The sequence below is a fragment of the Wyeomyia smithii genome, chromosome 3 (assembly GCF_029784165.1).
Source record: "Wyeomyia smithii strain HCP4-BCI-WySm-NY-G18 chromosome 3, ASM2978416v1, whole genome shotgun sequence".
In the NCBI taxonomy this organism is placed as follows: Eukaryota; Metazoa; Arthropoda; class Insecta; order Diptera; family Culicidae; genus Wyeomyia; species Wyeomyia smithii.
Window position 1 is genome coordinate 118,210,847 of NC_073696.1, and position 18,947 is coordinate 118,229,793.

The 18,947-nt window shown below is 41.8% G+C and overlaps 2 protein-coding genes across 3 annotated transcripts; one reads left to right on the forward strand and one right to left on the reverse strand.

The window, feature by feature from the left end:
* The first annotated feature begins 1,327 nt into the window (after positions 1-1,327).
* Positions 1,328-8,825, forward strand: LOC129726754 (protein rigor mortis). 2 transcript variants are annotated; one of them, XM_055683816.1, is made up of 13 exons: positions 1,328-1,677; positions 1,756-1,957; positions 2,026-2,561; positions 2,656-3,346; positions 3,406-3,639; positions 3,696-4,051; positions 4,111-4,353; positions 4,427-4,720; positions 4,889-5,272; positions 5,340-5,490; positions 5,548-5,641; positions 8,330-8,493; positions 8,559-8,825. In XM_055683816.1, the coding sequence occupies exons 2-13, from the start codon at positions 1,779-1,781 to the stop codon at positions 8,677-8,679; spliced, it is 3,447 nt and encodes a 1,148-aa protein (XP_055539791.1). In that variant the 5' UTR covers positions 1,328-1,677; positions 1,756-1,778; the 3' UTR covers positions 8,680-8,825. The 2 variants fall into 2 exon arrangements, with proteins under 2 accessions (XP_055539791.1, XP_055539790.1); XM_055683815.1 differs by having other exon boundaries at positions 1,426-1,677; positions 4,775-5,272.
* LOC129726757 (uncharacterized) lies at positions 8,690-18,352 on the reverse strand. The gene is made up of 6 exons (XM_055683821.1): positions 18,026-18,352; positions 17,849-17,964; positions 17,692-17,791; positions 9,759-9,927; positions 9,451-9,708; positions 8,690-9,309 (listed from the first exon to the last, which is right to left on the reverse strand). The coding sequence occupies exons 1-6, from the start codon at positions 18,046-18,048 to the stop codon at positions 8,869-8,871; spliced, it is 1,107 nt and encodes a 368-aa protein (XP_055539796.1). The 5' UTR covers positions 18,049-18,352; the 3' UTR covers positions 8,690-8,868.
* Between the last annotated feature and the right edge of the window lie 595 nt (positions 18,353-18,947).

Here is an 18,947-nt window from a genome sequence, read left to right on the forward strand (position 1 = left end):
AATGGATACCCGGGCATGTAGGATTGTAAGGCAATGAGCAAACAGACAAACTTGCTGAAGAAGGTGCATGTTCAAATGTTATTTTAATGAACAAGCTCACGTGGACCGATGCAGTAAGGAAATATAAAAGCCAATTGGCAAAAGCAAGGAACAATGGTACAAAGAAACAGCGCTAACAAAACGAAAAGGAAGGAAGTTTTTCAACCTTTATGACTAGGCCCTGGTATTGGAAAACAGATTTTGATGGTGAAGAAGTAAGAACCCTGAATAGGGTCTTAGCAGGGCACGACCAGAGTCTATGTTTAAGAGTCCCGCAAAGATGAAACCACAGGAACCAAATCAGTGTCAAACGAGGTTACCAATCGAGCAATGTAAATAAATAAGGTGATAATGTTAGGAGTGGATGAAAAGTGTTGTAATTGTGCGTAATAAAGAATATGTGTTTTTCCGAAGTTTTACCTACACATTTTAATCCAACATTAAACCTGTACACTGGTTCACTTAAATTTAACAAAACATCACCGGTGTAATCTTTCAAAACTGTGTACCTTGTGAAGAATTTCAAAAAATGATATTCGCTTATGCATGGTAAAAAACAGAACTGTATAGTTCTTGGCAACAAACGGCACAAAAACTGTGTTGCCGAAACGATAGATTTTCTCTTCGCGCGACTCTATATACCATAGACTCTGGGCACGACTACTTAGAATTTTGACTGGGTGAAATGCGATATATGTGAAAAGGATAACACGACTGAACATATGCTCCTTGACTGCATGAAGTTCAAACATCTGAGGAACCAGAATTATTGTGTGCTAATAAAAATGAATTAAATAACACAGGAATGGAAAACGTTTTACAATTCATACGTATGGCAAAAATAAAAGTGTAACGACTCAATGTAACGAGAAACGCGGGGGGGGGGGACGCCTGGGTTCGAATCCCACCGCCGACATAGGTGTCGATGGTTGTGAGGTGGCGTGATCCACTCACAACCAACTCAGCTGGTCTAGATTCAATCCTAGCCGACACCGGGAGATTTTCTGAGGCGGAAAATCTCTGGGATCACGCCTTCCATCGCATGAGGAAGTAAAGCCGTTGGCGCCGGTCCTTTAATCAACGGGCCGTGAGTAAGGGTCCTGGGTGGAGTCGCCTCTCCGGGCGTCGGTGATTGGCACAACAACAGTGGCGGAAATAGACCGACGGAAAATAAGCGAGAATAAAAAAAAAAATGTAACGAGAAACCGTAACATAGGAGCTGAATTGGCTAATATGAGGCAACTGTCCCTTAGGCCAACAAAATCAAACCGAAAAAGAAGAAGAAGAATATTGAAGCTGCAAAAAGTAAATACGAGTTCGAAATAAATTGATATCATTCAGTATAGAGTAATAGAAAACTAACGTGTAGCTTATGCCCCATTTTGGCATTTTCAGCCTTTGATTTTTTTACGAGTTTCGCATATGCGGTGTAATCGATATAGTACAAGCGGTGTAATGTGTAATCGGCATTTGGTTTTGTTTTGCTTTTTTCCGCGGCTTTTTGTTGTTTTGCACATGTTGATATCAAGCTGCTCGGCTTTCAAACCTTTCTGATATTAAAACTACAATAAGAAAGAATAAAATATTGTTTGGATATATATAGTTACAAAACAGGCTTTTCAACATATACAAGATAAGGTTTGTGTTTTTATTGAAGTGATCAGCACGGTTCTGTTCAACCGTACCGTACCGTATTGTTTCAATGTTTTGTTTCAGACAATTAACAGTAAATAACCAAAATGGATTCGACTATGGATGGATTTATAGTGCCGAACATTCACGTATGGTTCCGGCAAAATAGTTTCATCTGCACACCTGACAACGGATTGCTGTATCAGTCGCGATCGGATGTTAATTATATTGCCCCACTAAACAAAGAGCATTTACCTCAAACTAAGATTTTCAATGTCAAGGGAATGTATGTGAAGCAGATAGCAATGTTTTGATGAAAAAAAAAAAAAAAAAAACGAATGCTTTATATTTCAGAATCAAATCACTCGCCTGTTCAATGGATTGGGGCGAGCGACGCCAATTTGCCACTTACGACGATCTGCATACGTTACAAGTTTGGGATTTAGACAAAGGAGTTCCGGTGAATGGCCACAAAGCACACCAACATCAAAAGTCCTCACGACCAGAATCGAATAACGAGGTGACTTCGGCCGTTGCCTTCATCCATTCGCAAAAGATCGTTTCGATTGATCGCTCAACTCTCGTCATTTACTGTCTTATCACGAATAAGTGCAAAGTGTTCCCAGAGTTGTTTCGGGGTTGCGCAGTGACCATTTCACCATGCCCCAAAGAGCGGGATATTGTGGCGATCGGTTTGCGTGACGGATTAATACTGATGGTTGATCTTCGTAAACCTGTTGTGCTACACAAACTTCGAGGTCACGACAAGGAGGTTGTTGCGATCGATTGGATGGTTGTGAAGGTTCGTTCGGACTCGTGTCGGGACAATTGGAGGCGCGAGGATCGACCGAAGAAGGAAGCTCGTAAAAGAAACGATAAAATTGATTCAAGTGAGTATGATAAGACAGATTGTTACTTTTTTTTAATAGAACTTGCTTCACTTTTAAAAACGTGATTTGGTAATGCTTGATTATTGCTTTATAGAGCCCCTAGAAAAACTGGAGCCAGCAAATGAACCGTCCGCCGATTCGTCCGATATTTTTGACATTTATGACTACAGCGGACAAGAGGAGGAGTTTGGAACAATTGTTGACCAGGTAACTTCGAGCTACGAACAGCGGGACCGTTTTCATGAAAAAGTTCATACGACGGAGGGTTTCAACTTTCTGGAAGCCTGTCAGAATTTGAAGGAAGATATAATCAAAGCCAAAGAGCAAGACGACCAAGAAGGTAACGAGTCAGATAGCCCACAGGACGAATCGGCAAGACAAGCGTCCATGTTGAATACAGATGATGAAAACGACCTCGACGAGGCGGAAAAGTTGAGAGATTTTATTATTGTGGATGGCGATGGAAAGGAGAAAGAGAAAAGTGGTTCAGATGAAGATGAGGAGGATGGCGATGGGCAAAAGGAAGAAATGGAACAGGAAGGATCACCAATGTTGGTGCTAATTACTAGTGGTCGGGAGAATGTCATCTGCTTTTGGAACTATGAAGCCGGTGTGATTATCGACAGAATTATACTGCCTAATAGTCAGGTCAGTAAACGCCTCTGCACAGCAGGAGCCTTCATTACTGCGGTGTGGGTGAATCCTTCCACGATTGTAGCAAATAGTGTTACCGGGAATATTTTTGCGTGGAAAGTATCGTTCCATATGCGCGGACCGAGTGTTAAGTAAGTGTATTCTAGAAATATTATTGTAGTGCGAAGTTTTTATGTTTCGTACGTTTTAGATTGGAGTCCGTGCTAAGTAAAGCCCGATATCCCGTGGATGCTGCGATTTTTGCTGTGCGAGCGCAAGGTCCCGTCGGAGATAATGACCCTCGAGGTGATTACGTTTGGTGTCAGTCGCTAAATCGGAAAATTGTAGCTGTTTCTGTTTCGGATAATCCTGAGGTGGTGGCCGAACTTAACTGCCTTGCGATGGGTAGCATGTGCGTCACAGAGAATCCAATGGAGTCTACTGTGTAAGTTATACTTAGTTTGGATTTCTTGCTTATTGTGAGAATTTAACTTGTTTTAGTTTGGCGGTTGGCTGTACTGATCGAAGATTGGTCACCATTAATCTGGCCAGTATGGTCTATAATTACGTCAATTGTACGCCCTACATGAACAAAATTTGCTCCAAAGTGACGGCACTCGATTGGCATCCAGAGCGGGAGAATATAATCGCTTTTGGAACATCAGAGGGTAGAATAGGCGTTCTCGATACTAATAATCAAATCAACGTTCCAGTTTTACTGAATCCCTTCATATCGACCGATGTGTATGCACTCAAGTGGTGTGAAATGTCCGATGAACTGAGGGTGCGCCAAACAGTATTATTTGCTACTGGCAAGAACAAAATGGCTTATTATAAAATGAAACCTGGAAAGCACGGTATGCGCTTATTGTTACTGTTGTTAGCATAATGTGTTGAATATTTTTTGTTACACTAGAGTTGATCGAAGTGCACGATTGTGGACTTGTATCGAGTGTGTCGGCGTCTGAGAATTATCTGCTAGTTGGTACTCAGGACGGTTTTGTTTATATAAAGGATCTGAACAAGAATTTGGCACAACTATATCGTCGCAGTATTACACGTCGTTACATCACATCAATGCAGTTGAAGGATAATATCTTAGCTGTGGCTTCAAACGAGAATAGTATTAGGTTGATTGATTTCAGTAACGGAATTGACGGTATCTATTATAATAGAGTTAGAATTGAGCAATTCCATTCTATTTTTCTTTATTTCCTTCGATCCTATTGTAGATAAAACGGACGATAACATCAAAGTTTTGGAAGGTCACAGCCTTGGAGTTTGCTGTCTGCGTTGGGGACACGGGAACAGTAAGCTGCTGGTATCAGCCAGTTTCGATAGTACCGTGCGTGTCTGGGATACAATCACGTTCAATTGTCTGTCCGTGTATAACAGTATGGATTCTGTGTTTTGTGCCTTTTTCTCGCCTATCCACGACAACACTATAATCTTTACGGGCAAAGGAACAACACTTTCCTTCATAAACTACATCAAATATCCTCCATCAGCAAAATCTGTGATCAAGAGTAAGTTTATTTTTTATTTAAATATTTAATAGATCAGCATTATTTGAGTTTTAGAATCAAAACCGTTAATTAACTGGGGTAGTGATGAAGCGGGTGGTCCCATTAAAAAGAGAAATCGTGAAAGAAAGAGTAAAATTGTTGATAAATTGAGCTCACTTCAACTTTCAGACAAGGCTGAAGAAAAAGAAAATGAAGAAAAGGTAACCGGCAGTTTTGAAGAATCCAAAGCGGAGCTAGAATCCACCAAGCCTGATCAGCAAGTAGACGAGTTGGCTAATCAACTGAAGCAGATTAAGTTCAAAGAAATTAAACCAGTTCAGCTCAAGAGTAACGTTCCGACGACGTTTCATTTGACTAATCGGGAGATTAACAGTCCTGTTGATGTGCTTGAGTGCCTCATAAAAATAGCAAACTTCAAAATGCCAGAAGATGACCCGGATGAGTTTGAAGGCGATAGTAAAATGGAAAACAATAAGACTGGCGAGGTGGAGTACTTCAATGAAAAACTGTTTACCACGGAGAAAGCACTACGAGAGCTAATTGAAGCTGAAAGTATAATCGCTTTTAAAGTTCCAACTGGTTTGGTAGTACTAAGGTTCTTTTTTTTTGTTATTTCCAGCTAAAAACCATTACGTTTCTCGAACGTCGTCGATAGGAACGATTTTGTTACCACAGATCGCTTTTCGTTTGAAGGAAGTTATAATTGAACGAATAGCATCCAGGACACTAACGGATCAGCTAGTAGCGCTGGCTCCATCAATATCATATGAGTAGGTTCTCGTATGCACCGTAGTTGACGATAGTGATGAAACTTTATTTGCTTACAGGTTTTGGCGGAAGTGTTGCGAAGCTTATGGATATCAGTTTCTCGAAAAACAATACACGTTAGCGTCTGTTCCATACTTTTTGGCGTGTCATAAGGTAATCAATATTTGACTTCTTCGTTGAAGCTTTCTCGTTTTTTCTGTAACTGAATACCGCCTAATAGTCTCCCGGTTGGTATGAAGGTAGAGTGCTGGTCTAACAAATAAGTTGTCGTATTTTCGAACCCCGGTTTGAAAGAAACTGTTGTCAGTCTGATCGTAACACTAGCCCTGCAATTGTGCATTTGGCAGTTGGCAGCGAAGTTTGTCGTTAAACCATAAACGTTTCATTCTTTTTCCGGATTGGAGGAATGAAATATAAAAAAATAAACATTTTTATGTTGCTCTAGTGAAATCGCCTTTTAGTCGATTATACAATTATAAAAAAAGGATGCAACATGAACAAAAACATCCCGAATAATCAAGAACAACGTTCCCAGAGACGAAAAACATTTTCTGTAATAGTATTTATTTATTTTATTTATTGTTTATTGTCCAATAGCGTCAGGCGAACCTTTTCAATTTGCTATCTCCGAATGCCGACGTAGTCACACTTTCATAATTATCTTAAATCTAACCATTTACTGACGGTTCCAAAAATCTAATAAGCCCCTTTTGAAAAATGCTTTCGACGTGAAACGTTCCAATGAGGTAGGTAGAGAGTTGTAGCTGTGCGTATAGTAGCGTTGGTATTTTAGACATTTTTGCGAACCTTTCTTGGAGCCCCCATTATTTAATAATTATTTAATGTTTGTTATTAATGATAGTTAATACTTTTTATGAAGTTTCAGTACATTTTTGATTGAACAGAAGTTTGGTTGTTTCGTTTAATTGTTCATTACTCATGACTCATAAATTGTTCATAACTTCATGACACACCAAATGACGACTCAAAGAAATCGAATACATATATTCTGATGATGACTTATGAATGCCTAAATCGACGTTTCAACATTTTAGGCCGGCTGTGAAATTCTTTATAATAATTCTCTGAAGACGATTTATTTAATTTTGAAGACTTTTTTTATAATAGTTAATGGTTAGAATGATGTTCTAGCAACTTTTGATTGCATTCTGATAATTTTTATGAATATGTTATGATTTGAAAATTATGTTTTTTAATAGTTATCTTTTTTACTTTTTGATTAGTATTGCATACCGCTGACATCATTTTGAATTCGTTTCCACGGTATCTACTTTGTTTTTGCATCTCTAACGACAATAAATTATTCAATTCGGGAATGCACTTTTCTACTATATGGCGTTCAGAGTTAATAATAATAATAATAATAATAATAATAATAGGCATTACTATAAAAATAATGTGGTCCCCGTGGTTCTGTGGTTAGCGATGTCGGTCGGCTAGCTCTCCCACACGGTTGTGATATCGGGTTCGATTCCCGATCAGGTCGAGGATCTTTTCGAGCTGGAAATTTTCTCGACTCAGCACTGGGGCACGGTGTATCGTTGTACTTATCCTACACATGCAAAATGTGCCAAAAACAATATCGATAACGAATTCTCTCAACTAATCTAGTTGATCGAGACCGCATAAGCCCCCCAGTAGGGTGGGACAAAAAATAAATGTTAGCTCCCATGCACTTTTCGTGTTCTATATGGGTCTCATAACAACTGTGTAACTTTTCAGATCGATCGGTGAAATGCCCGATTTGCGCCCGATTTTTAAAGTTTCCATACGATTTTATATGGGAAAATTCACTTTTCAATACTTATTCTCTATAAATTCCCAGTTGGCCCCTAAAAATAAATCGATACATGATATTTGTAGGAAATTTTCCTGGGAAAAACTCTTCTGAAGACCGTAAGGCGCTACGATGCTTGTGGAAACAGCTATTCACCCCAAACTGATTGTATGTCTGACGAACGGCTCACAATTGAAATTTTCCAGCAACACTGCTACAGCATGCTGCTATTGCAGACTTGCTTAAGTATGAGAAATAATTTCGCGTGGAATTAATTTTCAAAGTGTGATTTTTGCTCATAGTATCTTCGGGGAAGCCTCCAAGATAAATTTAAGCGATATCCTTTCTCATCACATGATTGAATTTGCAACAGCAGCATGCTGCAGCAGTATTGCTAGTAAAATTCAATGGTGAGCCGCTTGTCAGACATTCGATCAGTTTGGGGTGAATAGCTGTTTCTACAAGCATCGTAGCGCCTTACGGTCTTTAAAAGAGTTTTTCCCAGGAAAATTTCCTACAAATATCATGTATCGATTTATTTTTAGGATCCAACTGGGAATTTATAGAGAATGAGTTTTGAAAAAGTGAATTTTCCCATATAAAATCGTATGGAAACTTTAAAAATCGGGCGCAAATCGGGCGTTTCACCGATCGATCTGAAAAGTTACACAGTTGTTATGGGACCCATAAGGAACACGAAAAGTGCATTGGAGCGAAAAAATAACACCATCGCTTTTTTCCCATATAACCGTGTCCCAGTCTACCCCCCAGGCTTGCGTGCGATATTATTTTTCACTATAAAAATAAAGTTCAGGCACCTTCAAATTTATTGAGGTTATAAAGTAGACAATGTATGTGATTTTTTCAAGGATGCGAGAAATGAACACGGGCTGAGGGTGTGATTCAGACTTGGAAAAAAATTCCCTCGTCCAACGTAACTTAATATTGATAACCTATTCATTTTTTTCACTAATTGTTCCATTCCCTGTACGCCATATATGAAACAGTTTACTAGTCTTGCTAAATTTTTAACCGCTTTCTAGGTCGCCGAAGCCATCGAGTACTTACGCAAGCACAAATTCTTCCGTGAGGCGTGGGCCATCTGCAGGCTACGCAAGGCGGACGACGATCCAACCTGTGAACAGGTTAGCACGGAATGGGCCCAGTACCTGGAATCGACTGCCAATTTCGAAGGGGCTGCTCTTGTGTATGTATTTAGTAATGCAAAATTCGAACTTTTCTTTTGGGTTCTAACTACGGTTCGAATTTCAGTTGGACGGCTGGGAGAAAATACGAAAATGCAATCGCAGCGTTGTCTAGGCGTAAGGAAATTACCGGAGACATTCAGCGTGCCATCGATGTACTGAGCGCAAAATTGAAAGAAGCTGCATAGTGATACCGTTATATAGTTTATTTGTTTCTTTTCATTATTTTCTAAATTCTGTTCCGTGCCAATGTTGGGTATTTTATACGGGCACATAATACTTAAAATCGAATCTGAGAATTTTCAAATACTGACTCTTATGAGAAGAACTTTAATTCTTACTTTAAAATTGGAGAAAGGATTGAGAATTCCATTCATTTATCCTACGTGTAACGGTAGATAATTTCGGCTCCGTGACCTGCAGCAGCACCAGTACCGTTTAAAGAGATTGCACCATATTTGACCGCAGAGCAACTTGAGTGGAATGATTAACAACGAGTAGAACGCTAATTGATAGAAGCGCTGTGGCGTCCATAATACGGTGTAACTAAGTGTTTCGCCGTCTAACACAGCAAAGCCGTAACCAATTTTCATGACGCCCATTCGGTAGGAACAGGTAGGTACGGAAATCTCCAACAATTGTCCGTTTTTGCGAAATTCGTTCAAGTTGAATGAGACAATGTCATGTCGTGTTGCCTGGTTGACGTTTAATGGCGAAAAAATTGGCTCCACTCCCAGGGTATTCTTCGTAGTAATGGCATACTTGGAAGTGTGATCGTGTGCCGAGAATATCACATCCGGTTGATATTGCTTGATAGCCTGAAATTAAGATACATATTTCACACGAAGTCTATACTGCCGTCCCAAGCATAATTGTCCCACTGGGCATAAGGTTTGTGTAGAACATGGGGCAATTATGCTTGGAACGGCAGTATAGTGAAACGTTGAAATAACATTTACGTTTACTGAGTACACATCGGCATATTTTAGCAGGCTCATATGACTGATGAAAAAGACGAATAGATTTTGATTTTCATACTCGAGATTTTCGTTCCGAACTACCGCACGGTTTATGCGGTTCACATTGTATATTTGCATTCCATTCGGTATCATCCAAGAGGAACGTTCATTGAAGTATTGTCGAAATCGTTCAACATTAGCGTCCTTCACAGGTTCGAAACCTTCGCCTCCTATATCGTTGTCTCCTGGAATGTAGATCTTGAAAACAGTGAGTTTGTAATTTATCTTATAATAGTTATTGGTTTTACCATCGTTGTGTGCGCGGTTGGCTGTGGGAAAATGTTCGCAAATCGACGGAAGTACTCCTCATACTGATCAACAGTTGCCACGCTTCCTTCGTCCATTAGATCTCCCAAAAAGCAAATAACGTGTGGCATTGAGTGCTGCAATGCACGACGGTATGTGATCCCTAGATGTCTGAAAACGAATACATAATATAAATGAATTATTTCGAAAGAAATGTTAGGTACTACTTTTTGATCCATGAGCAGAGTTGGGTTAGAGTTAGATCTCCACAACAGCGTCCATCCCAAATTGGAAGCTTCTATAAAATACTATTCGGGACCAGGATTTGAGCTTGAAAAGCTTAAAAAGCCACTTTCCGAGCAGCATCTACAGATGCAAATCTGACCCTGATGACAGCCAAATTTAAGGCAAACACCAGCATCCGGACGTTTGCTTTAGGTGCTTTGAAGGAGGGCATAAATACTGCACCTGTAAGGGACCCGACAGGAGCCAATTGTGCAGGCGTTGCGGTGATGCAGGCTATAAAGCGAAAGACTGCGAAAGGCTTCCAAAGTGCCTGGCATGTTCCTGAAAATGGGACTCCAAGCACATAATGGGAGGCCCGGATGTCCAGCTATCGACAACTAAGTCACGGGCGTAAGGCTGGCAGAGCTGAACATGAACCATTGCTACATGGCACAATAGCTGCTTTACCAAGCAGCCTCTGAGTCGTTGTCGGACATCGCTATCGTTTTGGACCCCTACCGAATCGCTCCTGGAAACGGTAACTGCATCGCGGATGAGTCTAGCATGGCGGCCATATGAACGAAGAGCAGGTTTTCGATTCAAAAGCTTGTGTCAACCTCGAATGACCAATACACTGTTGCCAAGGTGAGTGTTCTACTGCAGTTATTACGCTCTGCCACATTGGTCTATCGAAAGGTTCGTTCAGATGGTCGACCTCGTAACCATGATAGTGGATGACTTCAACGCTTGGGATGTAGGGAAGTCACTGTACGAACCAGAGGGGTTGGATCTCGTTGGGAGCTCTAGCAAAGCACAACCTAAAGCTGGCCAACGTTGGGACTAAAAGTACATTTAGCAGAAATGGTGGAGTCGATCATCGACGTGATGTTCTTCAGCCCCGGACTGATCACAAACTGGCGGGTATAAAATGGCTACACCAATATCGGTTGGTTTGATTGTAGTGTGCGATCATCGGTTGGTTTGATTGTAGTGTAGACCATAACGGGAAGCAGCAAATAACGGGTAGAATACACACTTCAATCGTCTGCATGTAGAAGACATCACATTTGGATGCCGAGGTGTTTGGAGAGGTAATAAATAGAGTTCGAGGGGAAAGTTAGCTCCGCCCGAGAGCTGACCAATTAGTTACCACCAGGCTTGTAAACGGTCAACTATTCTTTTGGTTTCACTTCATTAGTGTGTGTCGCAGTAGGCTTTTCCTTGTCGTCTCTTACAGAACAGATGGTCAATTGACACTCGCGTATCGAAAAGATGCAGACTGTCATTCGTTTGGCGATGTTATTTTGGTCTATTTTTGTTTACTTCGGTATATTTATGTTGAGAATTATTACAACAAGATCAATGATATACATAATTTCCAAAATCTCCGCCCACTCTACTTACTTGCTTGGTGAAACATCCCTCAGGATTTTACCTGCGTCACAATGTTACGCCAACGTCCTCGGTCCATAGCAGCTTGTCTTCAGTTTCTTGAGAGTCCCACACTTCCAAGATCTTGCTCCACTTGGTCTAACCACCTAGCTCGTTGTGCACCTCTACGTCTTGTACCGGCCGGATTCGAGACGAACACTGTTTTTGCGGGATTGTTGTCCGGCATTCTTACAACATGTCCCGCCCATGGTACCCTTCCAGCTTTCGCGATTTTCTGGATACTGGGTTCGCCGTAGAGTTGCGCCAGCTCGTGGTTCATCCTTCGCCTCCATGCGCCATCCTTACATACTCCGCCGAAGATAGTCCTAAGCACACGTCGTTCGAAAACGGCCAGTGCTTGCAAGTCCTCCTCGAGCATTGTCCATGTCTCGTGCCCGTAGAGGCCTACTGGTCTTATAAGCGTCTTGTATATGGTGCACTTGGTACGGGGGCGAAGTTTACCAGACCTCAAAGTCTTGTGAAGTCCGTAGTAGGCACGACTTCCAGCTACAATACGTCTGCGGATTTCTCTGCTGCAGTTGTTGTCTGACGTTACCAAAGATCCGGAGTATACAAATTCGTCAACCACCTCGAATCTCCACACAGCACTGTATACCATCCATCGTGGCTTTGATTAGTCTTTTAGTTTCGTTCATGATTTTCCATAGCTCTACACGGTCGATAGTATCGTAGGCGGCCTTAAAATCGACGAATAGGTGGTGCGTGGGGACTTGGTATTCGCGACACTTTTGGAGGATCTGCCGCAGCGTGAAGATTTGGTCCGTTGTCGATCACCCAGCCACAAACCGGCTTGATAACTTGCAACAAACACACCTGCTAGCGGCGAGAGACGGCAAAAGATGATCTGGGAGAGCACTTTGTAGGCTGCGTTGAGAATCGTGGTCGCTCGATAGTTCTCACATTCCAACTTGTCACCCTTCTTATATATTGGGTATATTACTCCCTCCTTTCACTCCTCCGGTAGCTGTTCTGTATCCCAGATCCTGACTATCAGCTGGTGCAAACAGAAAGCCAACTCAGCTTGATAAGCTTCGCTGCGATGCCATCTTTTCCAGTTGATTTGTTGTTCTTGAGCTTCTCTTCCAGGCGGCACTTCTTGTCCTGGAACAGGTGGGTCTGCTCTCTTCGCTTCAGTTTATATCGCATCACGTCACGACGAGTCCCTTGCTGCAGCATCAATGCCCGCGCTGCATTCTTCTCGTCTAGAATCGTCTGACACTCCTCGTCGAACCAGCCGTTACGTCGATTCCTCTCGACGAATCCTATGGCACCTTCCGCTGCGCTGTTAATGGCTGCTTTTACATTACTCCAGCAGTCCTCTAGAGGGGCTTCGATGAGTTCAGCCTCTTCCGGCAGTGCTGCCTCAAGGCTTTGCATGTATTCAGTAACGACTTCGGGAAATTTGAGTCGTTCCAGGTCATGTTGTTGAAAATCGAAAGTCTTTGGCGCATTTTGACCATCCGAAGACAGTGGTCAGAATCGACGTGTGCGTCGCGGTAGGTTCGGACGTCGATAATATCCGAGAAGTGCCTTCCATCAGTCCAAACGTGATCGATTTGTAATTCGGTCTGTTGTGGTGATCTCTAGGTGTACCGATATGGGACTCATTTCTAGAAAAAATGTCAAAATACGTTTGAGGAAAAATCGCGGTGGCCAATACTCGTTTGACATATTGGTTCAAGAATGTATTTAGACAGTGTGCCTTGCCACCGTCAGGAGAAAAAGAAGACGGCAGTGAAAAGTTGTTTTACCTTGACCATTTACAAGCCTAGTTAACACACCATCGCGGGCGTATGACGCCACCATGCCTTGGACTCATCAGCATAGAAATAGAAAATCACCGGTATATTGGTGGACAGACGCGATAGTGGACCTCCGCAGTGCGTGCCTCCGTGTAAGATAGAGTAAGCAATGTACGCGAACCGTTGAACATAGGATAGAGCACCATGCAGCATTAAGATCTGCAAGATCTGTGCTTAGAAATGCGATAAAGGCGAGAAGCTATGCGCGAGTGCCGAATCGTCCCCGTGGGTAACGCTTACAGGATAGTAATGGCCAAAACCTAAGCCGTATTGACGTCTACAAGGTGATCACCAGCGATGTTAGAGCGTATCATCGAAGGACTTTTTCCACGTCTTGAGCCAAATTTCTGGCCTCCAACTGTCGAGTCTCACGTCCGACGTTTTAGTATCTCAGACATAGATCAGGGATAGTCGGCCAACCTGTTGAACAGCTAATTCGTGAGCGACAGTAGTCGTACCGAGGATGACGAGGAAACTATGTCTTTTGGATGATTCCTGATGGGAAATCCTAAAGATAGTGGTGTCGCACGCTTTATTGTGATTCAAAGATGTGAATGTTCACTACTACAGGTTCCGTCGGGGCATCCAGGTTGTTCCAGGGGTGGCCAACGCAGCCAATGTTCCTTAATATGTCTTTTTGAAGATTCCTGATGAAAAATTCTGGAGATAGAGGTGTTGCACGCTATATTTTGATGCATAAATGTAAATGTCCCCCACTCCGGGTTCTTCCAGGGTATTTGGGTTGTTCCGGTAGTGGCCAACGTAGTCTATATTAAGAAATATGTCTGTTGGTTGATTCCTGCTGAAAAACCCTGAAGTTAGAGGTGTCACATGCTATATTTTGATGTAGAAATATGAATGTCCAAACTACGAGCCCCTCCGGGGTACCCAGGTTGTTCCGGAAGTGACCAATGCAGCCTATATTCAGAAATATATCTGTTGAAAGATTCCTGATGAAAAATCCTGAAGATGAAGGCGTCTTACGCTATGTTTTTATGCAAAAATGTAAATGATCCCTACTACCCATTACCAAATCCATTCAAAAATTAACAGGTTTGACATGCCTACCGGAGCTCAGGAATATTACCTACATCCTGTAACCTAAGCCACAATTGTGGTCAGAAAATAAAACTTTTCAAGTTTCTCTGTTGAATGGTGTTCTAATTATTAAAATCTAACAATATTTGGCAAAGTTACAGCATTTCAAAGTTGATCAAAATTTCGTCTATCCTACTTTTTTTTGACTATCCCCTGTATTGTTTAGATTGTGGTTCTAGTTCTGTTGGCAAGAGAGGAAAAGTTTTGAAAATTATCATATTTAGGAAAAAAGTGAGTTTCTGATCATGTAACCACGACAGTAATTTTCAATAACGATAATGGATCGGCAAAAGGCTTGAAATCCGTAATTCGGCGCGCTGGAAGCGGTCGAAAGGCGCGGAAGATAAGGCAGTACTTTAGGAAGAACCCAAACCAATTCGTCGGAGTGGTTGATCCAGCAGACAATGAAGCTACGTGTTTTTAAGGCCAGGAAGGCGCCAAACGGGACTGACAAGCAAAACACGGTGGTCAAAAAGCGCGCTTCCGCTGTACCATGAGGCTGGTCGAGTCAGGCTGTCTCGTCATGGACGACGAGACATACATCAAGGCAGACACCAAACAAATACCCGGCCTCGAGTTTTTTGTCGGTACGTCCCGCATGGAGGTTTTGGAAAAGTTCCGGAAGAGAAAGACGGACAAATTCGCGAAGAAGTACCGGAAGGTACAGCAAGACGTTTGTTACAACCGGCATAATGAACGGGTAGATTTATCGAGAGGAATCTTTGCAGAAGTGCTTGCTGCCCTTCCTCCGCCTTCACCTTGGTCCCACGCTGTTCTGGCCGGATTTCGCTTCGTGCCATTACGTCAAGCCTATAATGGATTGGTACTAACCGATGGACGTTAATGTGGTCCTGAAGGAGGCGAATCCGCCAAATTCACCAGAACTTCGTCCGATCGAAAAGTTTTAGGCGATAATGAAAAAGAAACTGAAGAAAAGCGGAAAAACATTTAAAACCGTCCTGTTCACAAATGTGTAAAGAGGAACGAAAAAAAAAATTGCAGAAGGAAGTATTTTGTTTCATTCCGTCCCGAACGCTCGACGAAAACGGACGCATTAAGTGATTGTCTCGCTATAAAATCGCTACTGTGTGAAGAAGAAGAAAAGCATTGCTTACTCGGTCGTGTTTCAAAGAGTGCGAAGTGCGGTGTAAAGACAAACTGATAATCCGAAGGTCATCCTGCTATTGTGTTATAGCTGTGTCGCTGCGAAGCTGCCCGTTCCAGCACCGAAAGACTCGGTCATTGTGCTTTTGAAGACGACAAAAAAGAGGTACGTGATTCTTTGCCACTGTACTGTTGCGCTAGTTTGAGCGCAATGGATGTGGATCCCTTAGCCCCCGATCCCCCGTCTCCAAACCCACCCGACCCTGACCCTCCTGTTCACCCCCCCTCTGTCCCTGCTTTAGTCACTCCTCGTCCCAGGCTTTACCCAGACGGATCAACGGGTCCACTGGTTCTCTACATGAGGCCCAAACCAGGAGGAAAATCACTGAACACGTTACAAATCGCGAAAGATCTGACGTCACGATACAAGGCCGTGACCGAAATCGCAAAAGTCAGACCAAACAAGTGGTCAATGATCTGGATCAGGCCAACGATATAGCTCGCTCTGAGCTCTTTACACGCGAGTATCGCGTGTATGTACCTGCACGAGACGTGGAGATCGACGGTGTAATAACCGATTCGAGTCTGACTGTTGAGTGTATTCTGGGAAGCGGCGTCGGCTGCTTCAAAAAATCCACTACCGAGGCGAAAGTATTGGATGTTAAGCAATTACGGTCCATGTCGCTCGTCTCCGGTAAAAAAGTATACACTCCGTCAGACTCGTTTCGCGTTACGTTTGCCGGATCTGCACTCCCTAGCCACGTTTCTATCAACCAGGTTCGTCTGCCTGTGCGTTTGTATGTGCCCCGTGTTATGAATTGCACCAATTGCAAGCAGTTAGGCCATACAGCTGCCTACTGCTGCAATAAGGCACGGTGTGGCAAGTGTGGGGAGACTCATGCGGAAGACTCTTGCAGTGTAAGCGCTGAAAAGTGTATTCACTGCGGGGAAAATCTGCATGAGCTTTCCGCATGCCCGGTGTACATGCAACGCAGAGATAAAATTAAACGGTCTCTTAAGGAGCGCTCAAAGCGTTCTTACGCTGAGATTCTTAAGAAGCGAACAACAACAACGAACCAAAACCAGCAGTTTCAAAGAGCACATTGAGAGTATACAAGCCAAGTGCATCAAATATACGAGATGTTTATATCCTCTTATTAACAGGAATTCTAAACTTTGTTTAAAGAACAAACTTTTGATTTACAAACAAATTTTTAGACCAGCAATGCTTTATGCTGTACCGATCTGGTCAAGTTGCTGTTCAACAAGGAAGAAAACGCTCCAAAAGATTCGGAATAAAATTCTGAAAATGATTTTGAAGCGTCCTCCTTGGTTTGGTACACTCGAATTACATAGACTTACTGGTGTTGAACCATTAGAAGCTATGTCAAATAAAATTATTAACAATTTTCGACAAAAATCGTTGCAATCCTCAATTGCTACGATAAGCTCTCTTTATAGCCAATAAGTTAGCAATTAAGTTAGTTGTAAGTTTACTTCCCCTTTTCTGACAAGTAGGTTTAAATCCCTACGAATGATAAGTCCTAATTGCGAAAGCAAACAAATCCTAACAATTAAAATTACAAATTTCTAACAGTGTTGAGAAGTCACCATTTGTGATTGGACACACATACTCATTATTTACTAATATTTATCATAAATACTTAAGCTACTAACAAATCCCCCCTTAAAAAAAAAAAAAAACCAAAACCAGCAACTAGACCCCGCACAATACCCTCAGAACCCGAGGATTACAAGCCCCTGTCCCAGCTCATGACATCGTGGCTTAGCAGAACAAATCCATACATGCTGCATATTCATTCGATGATCATCAGACTACAAAACACTGATTGAATAATACATGCTATTTTTAAGATAGACTTAATTTCAGCTCGTAGTCGGCAGCGAGGATAAAAAATTTGCTTATAGATTTTAAGTCATCCGATATAATTGGCGCCGTTAAACATTGAATTGTGTTTATGCCGTGTCAAATAAATGATTTGTGAAGAAAAACAAAAGGAAGTATTTTATTTCTTTCTACAAACTGACAAAAATACGTACGCATTAAAGAAATTATAATCAAAACATATGCATTTGAAATCACATTTTGCAACAAAAATACATTAACCATTGAACATTTAAGACAGTACCCTAGTTCCGAAACGTCTGCGAAAGGCTTCTTGTTTCTGGGTGACTCATTTCAACCGTTAGTCAGACAATAACCCTTATCATAACTTCAATCAGTCTCACTTACCTGTCTGAGTCGTAATTAGCTAATGGCCAGTACAATTTGGTATCGAAGGTGTTCCCCAAAATTTGGGGATCTGCTACCAGTAGCACTTTTAAACAGTTGTCTGGAAAAAAGTGAAATGTCATTGAGGTGTTCAATCATGTGAAGAGTTTTCTTTCACCAGTATGACATTCAATTTGAGCCCACTGCAGACTGTGAAAAATATGTATGAGAGACTCGCTGTAGACCACAAGGCAAAGCAATGTGGACAGATATATTTTCCAAAATAGATGCACTCTGTACAAATAATATATCTGATGTTATTTAGAATTAGTTAAATCTGCCTAGAAACGCTTACTTCACATTCCGTAATCGAATCATTATAACCAAGAAATTATTTACTATCTGTTGAATAATCTACGGGTGTTATTACTTGTACAACATGTTGATGCTTCTGCTAATAACTACCAACTGAACATCGAGCGGTGATTTGATAGACAAAATATTTTACATTGTCTAGCCGCGTCTCCGATAAGAAAAAATGTGGTTTTGTGCGACATCGATAACGATACATTGATAATTGCTAATCTCAGATAGGTGTTAACAGTTTGGTAGCGATGACTATGTTTTTTATTGTTATGAATAAATACATTATGGAACAGCAATCTCCGCCAATCATGATGGAGGCCCAGGCTAACGGTGAAACGGTGACATGTGACCGCCTTTGAGCCACCACTTCGAATTTTCAAAAGCACAAGACATGGAAATAGTTGATGCGTTCCTTGTGAAAACGCTATTTTATGTTTGGTTCACCGCAGCAAACAAAAATAGCGTTTTTACAGCTGACGCATTAACTATTACCGAGTCTTGCGCTTTTGAAAATTCAAAGTGGTGGCTCGAAGCCGTCCATTTGTGGTTTTAACATCGTTTCACCTTAATTTCCACCACAGAACTAAGTTTCGACGGGTGTGAGGCAGCGTGATTCCGTCACAATCCAACGCTTGTCAATGTTCAATACCCGCTGACGCCCAGTCACGGAGTAATGAATGATTGTAAATCAAGACCAAGGGTGGAGTCACCTTCTTGAGCGATTATTGGCACAAACAAGTAGGTAATTGAAATTGGGAATGAAAATGGAATGAAAAATGAGAAACGGAAAAGGTGAAGGGAAATATCAAATTAGGAAAACAGGAAATGTGAAATGGAAAACTTGTTTCGAGAAACTAGAACGAGGAAACAGTCCAGCAGGTAAATGCAGTCTTGGACAGCTGACTCTTCCA

Bases quoted from the DNA above. Each gene is read 5' to 3' on its own strand.
- LOC129726754 (XM_055683815.1), top strand. From the start codon at position 1,779: ATGGATTCGACTATGGATGGATTTATAGTGCCGAACATTCACGTATGG. The intron at 3,640-3,695 runs GTAAGTTATACT...AACTTGTTTTAG, and splicing joins AATCCAATGGAGTCTACTGT to TTTGGCGGTTGGCTGTACTG. The intron at 8,494-8,558 runs GTATGTATTTAG...TTCGAATTTCAG, and splicing joins TTCGAAGGGGCTGCTCTTGT to TTGGACGGCTGGGAGAAAAT.
- LOC129726757 (XM_055683821.1), bottom strand. From the start codon at position 18,048: ATGATTCGATTACGGAATGTGAA. The intron at 9,928-17,691 runs GTAAGTGAGACT...ATTCGTTTTCAG, and splicing joins GCTAATTACGACTCAGACAG to ACATCTAGGGATCACATACC. The intron at 9,310-9,450 runs GTAAATGTTATT...TCTTAATTTCAG, and splicing joins CCGATGTGTACTCAGTAAAC to GCTATCAAGCAATATCAACC.